The sequence below is a fragment of the Jaculus jaculus genome, chromosome 2, assembly GCF_020740685.1.
Source record: "Jaculus jaculus isolate mJacJac1 chromosome 2, mJacJac1.mat.Y.cur, whole genome shotgun sequence".
NCBI lineage: Eukaryota > Metazoa > Chordata > Mammalia > Rodentia > Dipodidae > Jaculus > Jaculus jaculus.
In genome coordinates, this window is record NC_059103.1 from 211,786,004 (window position 1) to 211,796,251 (window position 10,248).

At 49.0% G+C, this 10,248-nt stretch overlaps 1 protein-coding gene across 4 annotated transcripts; it reads left to right on the forward strand.

The window, feature by feature from the left end:
* The first annotated feature begins 42 nt into the window (after positions 1-42).
* Positions 43-6,607, forward strand: Lratd2 (LRAT domain containing 2). 4 transcript variants are annotated; one of them, XM_045144236.1, is made up of 3 exons: positions 43-517; positions 1,094-2,293; positions 5,629-6,607. In XM_045144236.1, exon 2 carries the CDS (start codon positions 1,196-1,198, stop codon positions 2,132-2,134), a length of 939 nt encoding a protein of 312 aa, XP_045000171.1. In that variant the 5' UTR covers positions 43-517; positions 1,094-1,195; the 3' UTR covers positions 2,135-2,293; positions 5,629-6,607. The 4 variants fall into 4 exon arrangements, with proteins under 4 accessions (XP_045000171.1, XP_045000169.1, XP_045000173.1 ...); XM_045144234.1 differs by having other exon boundaries at positions 43-500; XM_045144238.1 differs by having other exon boundaries at positions 43-500; positions 5,668-6,607.
* Positions 6,608-10,248: the final 3,641 nt, after the last annotated feature.

The following is a 10,248-nucleotide window of genomic DNA, read 5'->3' on the forward strand; positions in this document are numbered from 1 at the left end:
GCTCCGGTGCCTGGGCGCTCTGCGGGAAACGCTGGAGCTCCGGGAGCGAGCGCCTGTCTCTTTAAATGCCACGGGCTGCGCTCCCGCCCGGGAGCCCGGAGCCGGATCTACAATCCCGTCGCTCCCGCTCCAGCGCTTGTTGCTCGCCGGGGCCGAGCGGGAGCTGCGGCCGCGGGGAAGCCAAGCTGCCTCCCTCTTTTCTCCTCGCGCCCCACCTTCCCCGCCGAGAGCGGCTCGTGGGGGCCCAGCAGCGTCGGCAGGACCGAGGGGCCGCGGTGTAAGCCGGATTGTCTCCCCCAGCTTCAAGTCTTGGGGCGCCACGCTGCCGCGGGAGTAGAGGGGGAGACATGCATCGTTACCCCCTGACCAGCCTCGCTGCCGTCCGCGCAGGGAGAGGAGGGGCTGCGGAGCCCACGCCTGCAAAGTCTTCCTAGAAGTCTCGGGGTGCAGCCGGGGGACCCCCTCCCCACGCGTCCCCCGGGGCCTCCACCTCCCGGCGGGTGAGTCGGCGGCGCAGGTAACCTGAACCCCAGCGCGGGCGGGGGAGGGGCCGCCCGCAGCGAGCAGGAAGCGCCGCAGGTGAGCCGGGTGGGGTGGCTCACCTGTCCCCGGTCACGCTCGGGGATCCTCACCGGTTCCCAGGGTGGGGGCGGGGGATGGAGGCGTGGAGGGATGTCTCGGGGGGCTGGGAGGGCTTGGCGTGGGAAGGGAAGTTAGGAACGAAGGGAGGATTTTGGTAAAGTTTCTATTTGTTCCTATCCTCCTGCCCGGGCTGGACAGGTAAGGCCAGGGCGGAAGCGGTAGGAACAGCTGATGCAATGGTTTTTGTTGTTGTTGTGTTTTGTTTTTTAGCGGGGGTCAGGCGATGGCTGCGGGCGGGGGAAAGCTGGAGTCGCCAAGTCTTAGCGTGATCGAGACCCCCAGAAGTGGAGAAACGAGAAGGAGGCTTTCTATCGAGATTCTGTCCTCCCTCCCTAAAATGGCACCAAGTGCTCGGGGGGCCCCCACCCGATGTTCTTCCTCTAGCACAAAAGGACTTTTTTTTTTTTTTTTAAGAGATTCCTACCAACGTAGCTTCCTTTTCTTGCAACAGGTGGATTTACCCCCCTGTCCGGGGGGCCTGTGCCAATGACCGTGGTGGTGGTTTCGCTTTCTCCCCTCGCGGCGCCGTGAACGAGTGTCCACACACAGCGTGATGGGCAACCAGGTGGAGAAACTGACCCACCTGAGTTACAAGGAAGTTCCCACGGCCGACCCGACGGGCGTGGACCGGGACGATGGGCCCCGCATCGGAGTCTCGTACATCTTCTCCAACGACGACGAGGACTTGGAAGCGCAGCCGCCGCCCCAAGGGCTGCCCGAGAGCGGCGGGTTGCCCGAGTCCGGCGGGGACGTGCCAGCCGTGCCCCCGCCGCTTCCCTACGACCCGCGGCAGCACGAGGTGGAGTGCTCGGTGTTCTACCGCGACGAGTGCATCTACCAGAAGAGCTTCGCGCCGGGCTCGGCGGCGCTGAGCACCTACACGCCCGAGAACCTGCTCAACAAGTGCAGCCCGGGCGACCTGCTGGAGTTCGTGTCGCAGGCCCAGTACCCGCACTGGGCCGTGTACGTGGGCAATTTCCAAGTGGTGCACCTGCACCGGCTGGAGGTGAGCAACAGCTTCCTGACGGACGCGAGCCAGGGCCGCCGCGGCCGCGTGGTCAACGACCTGTACCGCTACAAGCCGCTGAGCCCCGGCGCCGTGGTGCGCAACGCGCTGGCGCACGTGGGCGCCAAGGAGCGCGAGCTGAGCTGGCGCAACTCGGAGAGCTTCGCCGCCTGGTGCCGCTACGGCAAACGCGAGTTCAAGATCGGCGGCGAGCTGCGCATCGGCAAGCAGCCCTACCGCCTGCAGATCCAGCTCTCGGCCCAGCGCAGCCACATCCTCGAGTTCCAGAGCCTGGAGGACTTGATCATGGAGAAGCGCCGCAACGACCAGATCGGACGCGCGGCCGTGCTGCAGGAGCTCGCCATGCACCTGCACCCGGCGGAGCCGGACGAGGGCGACAGCGGCCTGGCTCGGACTACGCTGCCTCCCCGGCGCCCCCCTGCGCCCGGATCGCAGGAAGAGGATGGAGAAGCGGTGGTGCACTGACCACGCTGTGGGCCGCTGCCCCCTTCTTCCTCCTCCTCCTCTCCCTCCCCGCCTGCACCTTCTGGGCCGGTCTGATGTTCCCCGGGCCCTTTGGAAAACCTTGGTGGAATGCACAGCCTGCTGTGGACGGGGGAGGAGGAAGGGGACCAGAGGGAGCAGGTAGGAGCACTTTGGACGTTATTTGCTTGCGATTCCCTCAGTCCGCCTTCCTTGCAGCGGTGGGACTGAGTGAACTTGATTGACATTTCAACCCTACCTGCCGGGGGTCCACATTCGTTTCCACCCTTCCCAGTGCTGCAGGACTGGTGGTGAAAAGTTCAGGGCACCTCTCTCCCTACTTGGCTTGCTGGAGGCCCGGTACAAAGGCCAGAGGGGTTGGGAGGTGCCTCCCTGGGTATGCAAGGAAGCTTATCCGCATTCCCTGCTGACTGTGCTAAGGATCCCTGCGGCCCGAGTGATTTATTTTCTGAGATTCCCGGGGGGGGGGGGGGGGGCGGGAGCAGCTGACCAAAACCTAGCCGCCCCATACAAATAGTTGAGTAAACTGCAGGCTTTACCACCTCCCTTCTCCTCCACATTCCTTAGTCGTTCCTCTTTGGGAGCAGGCTCTTAGCTGAGTCCTGCGCGCCCCCACCCCCACTCCATCCCAGGTTATGGGAAGTCTTTGTCAAGGGCCAGCCAGTGGGAGATTCAATTAAGGTGCCTTTGTTTCGCCTGCTGTTGTAGGCGTGGTGTTCGTTATCAATGGAGGGAATATCCCTTTGTGTCTCTGATTAATTAAACCTGCTTGCCTCTCTGTTCATCAGCAGGTTGCAGAGGGGGTTGGCTGGGCCACCTCATAAAGTATTCAGGAGGGAATCTGTAGTGCCCAAGCAAAAGTTAATCTCTCTCCCTCTTCCCTCTAGTCCCCTGCTGATTGGTCAGTGTAACCCTTCAGAAACAAAGCTTTGGTGGTCATCCTTGGGTTCTTTTTTTTCCTCTTTCCTTCCACACCCTGCCTCTGTTCTGCAGCTGATTTAAAAAAAAAAAAAAAAATCTTAGGTTTCAGGCATGCTTTGAATGGTGAGGCGCTTACTTTGCCAGCCACACTTGATTGAGGCGGGTTTTATTTTATGTTATTTTTTAAATTTATTTGAGAAAGAGGCAGAAGAGAGAATATTATGAATGGATATGCCAGGGCCTCTTGCCACTGTAAGGGTTCCAGATCATGTGCTCTTGGCTTTTTGAGGGTACTGGGGAATTGAACATGGGACGGCAGGCTTTGAAAGCAAGCACCTGTAACTGCTGAGCCATCTTCCCAGCCCCTCGTGGGCAGGTTAATTCAAGCTGTAGAGACTTGTTACACTGTTTCAGGTTTCTCTGTTGCTTGGAGAACACCCCTTCTGAGCCCTCTTGTAATTAAGAGGGTGACAGGAGCCACCGACACCCCCCCCCCCATAGTCACCACAGAATCTGATGACAGTCCAAGAAAACAAGGTTGGTGAGAGTGGGCTCTGTCAGTGGCAGACTGCAGACCGCACGTGGTGGGCTGCAGAGCTAGCATGTGCTGTAGTGACAGACTTACGCCGTTGCCCTTTGTCCCGTGTCCCCGTGAACGAAGCATCACCACTGCTTCCCCAAAAGTCGTGTGAGGTTTGAGGACTGGTGTCTGCCCCCTGGGAACCATTTTAAACCATTCTGTGATCTCGTTCTTAGCTTGGAATAGAATTCTCCTTGGCTGGTCTATAATCAGGGCCTTCATTGGACTTCTTGCCTAGAGATCCCTAAATTAGCCATTGAGATTCAAAGGAAATTTTTTGTGTACTTTCAGACATAAAAGTTGAAATTATAGCCAGGCTTGGTGGTGCACGCCTTTAATCCCAGCAGGGAGGCAGAGGTAGGACAATCACAGTGAGTTCTAGGCCACCCTCAGATTATATAGCAAATTCCTGGTCAGCCTGGGCTAGAGCGAGACCATACCTTGAAAAAGAAAAGAAAAAAAGTTGAGATTATATATATATATATATGTATATATATATATATATATATATTTTTTTTTTTTTTTTGAAGCTGGGTCTCACTCTAACCTAGGCTGGCCTTGAACAAAAGAAACTCATGGTAATTCTCCTACTTCAGTTTGGAGATTTTAAATTGGGATTTTATTATTATTTTGTTTATGTTTATTTATTTGAGAGTGACAAACAGAGAAAAGGAGAGAGAGAGAATAAATGCACGCCAGGGCCTCCAGCCACTGCAAACTCCAGACGCATGCACCACCTGTGCATCTGGCTAACATGGGTCCTGGGGAATTGAACCTAGAACCAGGGTCCTTAGGCTTCACAGGCTAGCGCTTAACCGCTAAGCCATGTCTCCAGCCCTTAAATTGGGACTTTTAATTGGGATTAAAGGTGTGTACCACCATGCCTAGCTTGAGATCATAATTTTTAAAACCATAGATCTTTCTAATACCTCAGCGTGAAACATCTTCATTGCATATGCATTCTTTTTTTTTTTTTTATAGTGGTCACTAGATAATCATACAAGCCATGGGACGTTAGAGAAGAATCAGTGTTCTTATGGGAATGTAGATCTAGTTTCTAGTTTCTGTGTTTAATATTCTCACAGCTCTCTGTTTATAGTCTCTTGTTCATGCAAGAGCAGAGTAAGATAAACACAGGTGAAGATGCCTGGGCGCAGCTACTCTTAACAGAAGTTGAAATGGATGCCCACTGGGTGGACAGTAGGAGGGAAGAGAAGCAGAGAAGCTCTCTTCAACATCTCTAGGCTAGCAACTTGTTTTTTCCCTTTCCTGCTCTTTCACCCATCTACTTGTGCCTGCCAGTGAAAGTCTGTTCACACCCTGTGTAGAGTCCTCTTGTGGTGTTACAGAACGCCCTTGGCGTCACAACGGGAAGGAAGAACTATAAAGTCCACCCTACCTACACCGTTCTGTCAAAGAGGTTTTTGTAGTAAGACTTGAAAATAAAACAGGATAGAAAACAGATCTGTTCCCAGGGAACAGGCCAGCAGTACCAGTGCTACTAAATGTGTGACCCTTAGAAACAGGGATGCCGCAGGAAACACTTCTTAAGGGTCCATGCGAAAGGTGAAGCAACAACTCACCGATTTGGGCTTCAAGAAAGGGAGTCAAGGGCTGGAGAGATGGTTTAGTGGCTAAGCGCTTGCCTGTAAAGCCTAAGGACCCCATTTCAAGGCCCGATTTCCAGGAGCCATGTTAGCCACATGCACAAGGGGGCGCACGCGTCTGGAGTTCCTTTGCAGTGGCTGGAAGCCCTGGCGCGCCCATTCTCTATCTGCCTCTTTCTCTGTGTCACTCTCAAATAAATAAAAATGGAAAAAAAAAAAAAAAAAGAAGAAGAAAGAAAGGAAGTCAAATCAAACCTCATGGTTAAGGCAGCAGGGTTGTGTGGTAGTGATTTTTCTTAATGTTCTAGCAATAGCTACATCTGACACTTTAGAAAAAGCATATTTAATAATTTTTTGTTTCTCCTTAGGAATAAGACTTTAGAACTATTTTGTACTGTGAATTACAGATGCTCTTTGAAGGAAAGAATATTGATTCCAGTGTTGCTCCGAAGCTCTGGCAGGGAAAAGCAGAACACCGTCGCAATGTATACTAAATGAAAGCAGACAAATTCTATTTTCTTACCTGAGCAAATATTTTATTGAGACTGCTTATGTTTGTCCAAGTAGCTCACGACGTCAGCTGCACAACTTTTTGTACTGAAAGAACTACTTTTTGTAGCTTTTATCCCACATTTAATTTAAAGAATGACTTTGTAGCACTAAAATGCCTAGCAGAAGACTTTATTCCAGACCTTGAAGAAAAGTTTTAGTTTTTATGAAAAATGGTTCAGTGGTTGAGCTCCTCAAAGCCTTGGTGCGCTGGCCCTTGCAGCACCGTTGGACAGAAGACCACCGCCACATGGAAACCTATTTTTTGGAAGCAAAACTTTAATTTTATATGATATATGCTATGGAGAGCTTAAAGAAATTAAGAACTACTTGTTTTCTATTTTTTTCATAAAATTGGATCCACTGTGTTGAAGACTCTTCACATTCTGTCATTATGTATTTGTCTAACCTTTTTTTGTTTTTTTTTTCTTTCTTTACAAATCAGAATAAGATTAAGTGTGATCATGTTCACCAAATGGATTTGTTTGTAGATTTAATTTTTTTTTTTTTTAATCAGGATGACTATAAACTTGACTGGTTCCTTAACTTTTCATTGTGTTTTGTACTTGCTATTAACTGGTGATCTGTGGAGAATTGCTAACAGGGGACATTCCACAAGCATTTCATTTCCCAGTGACCTGTATAAACTTTGTTTTTGTTGAAGGTTGTGCGTTAAATCAATGTCCTGTTCTGTTACCACTTCTTGAGAAGGAAGTTCTGATTTGAAGTTGTTTCATTTCCTTCAAAATGAAGGGCAGTGCTTAGTTGAATAAAAGATTAATGACATCTTTTAAGCCATTTCCTCTTCACTCTGTCTTATTAAAATAAGAGCTGTCTAGTTCTTTTGAAAAACATTATTAAGGGTTCCTGATAAACCATTGTTAGAGTTCACTGAACTTACTTTTTCCACATGTATTCCTCTTGCTGGCATTTTTAATCCCATTCCAAGCTCTTCACCTGACTATATCATGTCTAAAAAAAAAAATCATGGCTAAAAATAATTGATACTCTCTGCAGCGTTAGGTGAATATTTTGATCAGTTAATTTAGTGACTGAAACCTTTGCATCTACTGTGTCAGAATTCACCATGGCTTTATACTATTCATGAAAAAAAGTTTAATGAACATAATTTTTCAATAGACATTGATTTTCAAAATCAATACCAAATTTATGGGAAATCATAAGTAGATTGCACTGCTGGTGTAGCCTGTTCTGGAAAGTTCTGTCAAGTGCTGATCATTGGTTGGTGTTCAAATGAAGCAGATATGTGCACATGGAAGTGGAGTGTAAACAATGGCCATAGGCTGGCATACGGAGTGTGGAATCCCCTTGGAGAATCAACTCCGGTGGTTCCAGAGCCCCCAAAGCAAGTGTGCTCACTACAAATTGATGAAAATGGGATAACCTGATCACATGGTATTGTTGGCATGAGAGGAGATGTAGGTGCCAGCAGTCAGTAAAGAGCAGGTGTGGCATCAGAGTGGCACCCGGGAGGCCACTAAGACTCCCTAGGCCAGCCTCTGAAGCTATTCCCGGGATCCCATGAGGTCCAGATGCCTGGGCGTTGTCAACAGGCTGTGCGAATTTTAGATAACAAGCTGAAAGCTGGAGGCTGTAGGGAGCTCGGGGTGGCCGTTGATCTCTCGGGCAGAAGCCTGGCCTCTTGAGTTCTGGTTGCACAGGAAGATAGGGAGACCCGATGGCGAGTTTGCGCTGATGCTTGGCGGGCTTGGGTGGTTGCTGCGCTTCTCATAAGTAGACTGAGCTGGCTTAATGTAGGAAAACGACATGTTCGGAAGCACTTAAAAGGACCTCCAAAATGAGTAGGTCCGGAATAGGTGCAAAAAGGCTTTTATTTCCTTTTACTGACTAATACTGAGGAAACTGCTTATTAAACAAATACAGCAATTTTGTCTGCAGAGTAAATGCATTTTCAGACACAATAAGACACAGTACTGAGCATTTCTGAAGGGTTGAGGATGCTGAGCCCAGCTTAGTGTTGATCTAAGAGACTAAATGGCAGCCAGAGACTCTTCAAAGAGGACCGTGGCGCATTGCAGTCAACCGTAGGTAAGTTCAGGTAAGGGAGGGCCTGGGAGACAAAACTGACGAGGGTCAAAGCAGGGATTTTAAGTCCCGAGCCCTTGGCACAATCGTAGTGCAGTCAGTGAAGTGGGCCCGTCGTGGGCGATGCCCTTGCAGAAGGGCTTGTGCGAGGTGACCGGGCTGCTCTGCCCACTTGCGGTCGCGGCGGTCTTGCTGCAGTCACTGCCAGGCACTCCGCCAGGAGCCTGTCGTGAACGCCTGGCTTTGCTTTTGTTAGAGGTGATGCAAGTGACTTCATTTTGACTGAAAATTTTCACATTTCTTTCTTACTAGGAATTAGAATATAAAGAGATTATAAAACTGATTTAAGCCAAGTCTGGTGGCGTACTCTGGAGGTAGAGGAAGGAGGATCACCGGGAGTTCAAGGCCACCCTGAGACTATAGAGTGAGTGCCAGGTCAGCCTGGGCTACAGTGAGACCTTACCTTCCAAAACAATGAAAACCAAAAAAACAAAACCATACTGGGGGTGTGTGTGTGTGTATTTGTGTGTAGGTTTTTTTTTTTGTTTTGTTTTTTTTTTAAGAAATGTTCCATCTGTGAGTTTGATTTGTAAGGGAAAATTGTACATGTAGGACAGACTAATAAAAAGTTTCTGGTGGTTGTGGTGGTTGCTAAGAAGACAAATAAAGGAGATGTGTGTACATTTGCCTGACATTTGAAAACTAGGTGTGGATAGACATAGGGTCTGTGTAATCTTCTTGGAAGACCAAGATAAATAAATACGGAGATTCAAATGATGAGAAAAATGATGTCACTAAGAAAATTAGTATTTACTAAGTGCTTATCAGGGAGTCCCAATTCCTACAACATAGCTAACATGCAAGGGTGAACGAGTTCTAAGCTGTGTCCTCATGTAACTTCCATTCATACAGGTAGCACAGAACACAGCCTACCTTACAGAATCAAGGCTGTTTGATTATAGTTGTAGTAGGTGAAGATCTCTAAAGTGTGTGAGAGACTCCAGATGGGTCAAAAGGGCTGCAGGTCCTGGAAGAGGCCGAGACGAGAGCCGGGGCACTGGAGTCAGTGCTGGCGCACCCGCCCGGCAAGGAGGAAGGCTGCAGAGACCTACGAATCCCGATGCCTTTGCGCCGTCTACCAGCACGCAACTGGTTCCTGCGACTCCTGCGCCCCAGTGCTCAACACAGAACTAGGCAAAGGCCTTCACTATAAGACCCAGCAGCCGCAGGCTTTTAGGTGGAGCTTAGCTGTAGTAAAAGCGCCCTCCCCTATTACCTCACAGTGACATTGGATAGTCACAGCTGTGGTTTCAGGATGCCAGCTCCCTGGCATAGCTTCTGGAGTGACTTTCGGTCCCACTCCGGAACCAGAAGTGGAGTGTGACTTAGATCTTTGCCAGATGAGGCGAGTGGACAAGTATCATGCGCTGGGCTGGGTGGAAAGCACTTAAGGCTTTGCGGCCTTGGAATTATGACCTGGGAAAAGGTGGCTGCCTTCAGTCGGCCCTTGGCTGTGTTTCTAGCGCCATAAGTCTCAAGTGGGGTAATAAATGACTCCAAAGATGAGCGCTCGGCTGCTTCCTCTGGGAAACAGGGTGCAGCAAGGCCCATATACAGGTCATATCAGTATTCATGGCGTCCTTTTACCCTCATAACTTGGAGGAGGGTCAGTTAAAATGTTACATAACAAGAAGAAAAGTCTGGCCTGGGCACCCAGCTTGGCATAGTGGCTAAGACTCCAGTCCAAATGCCTGGGTTTCTCTAATTTCTAGTCCAAGGCCCTGGATTTCTCAGCTGTGGCCTCCACTTGTTCTTAGCCTGGGAAGTTGGGGAGCAGATATGCACTTTCTGGGAAATTTGATTTTCTCTTTTGATATATTTTTAAACATTTTATTTATATATTTATTTGAGAGAGAAAGAGACAAATAGAACACACTAGGACCCCTAGCAACTGCAAACGAATTCCAGATGCAAGTTCTACTTTGTGCATCTGGCCTTACGTGGGTACTGGGGAATCGAACCTAGGTCCCTAGGCTTTGCAGGAAAGTGCCTTAACCACTGAGCCATCTCCCCATCCCTGATTTCCTCTTTTGTATAATGCATGGTGATATTGATCCATTTGCTTAACTCTCTGAACTAAAACTAAATTTGTGAAACAATTCTCTAATGTAATATTATAGCATTTAATAACATAAATTAGCAAAATTACTTATATGTAATTGGACTATTTCTACTTTAAATTATGATAATGAAGACAAGATGAAACAGCTTTTGAGACCCTGATCATAGCTATTATGATTAAGTAGAAAAATCTAGGATAGTATATCTAGTCTAAAGCTCTATTCAAAGTGACTGTCTAGAAAGGGAGACTT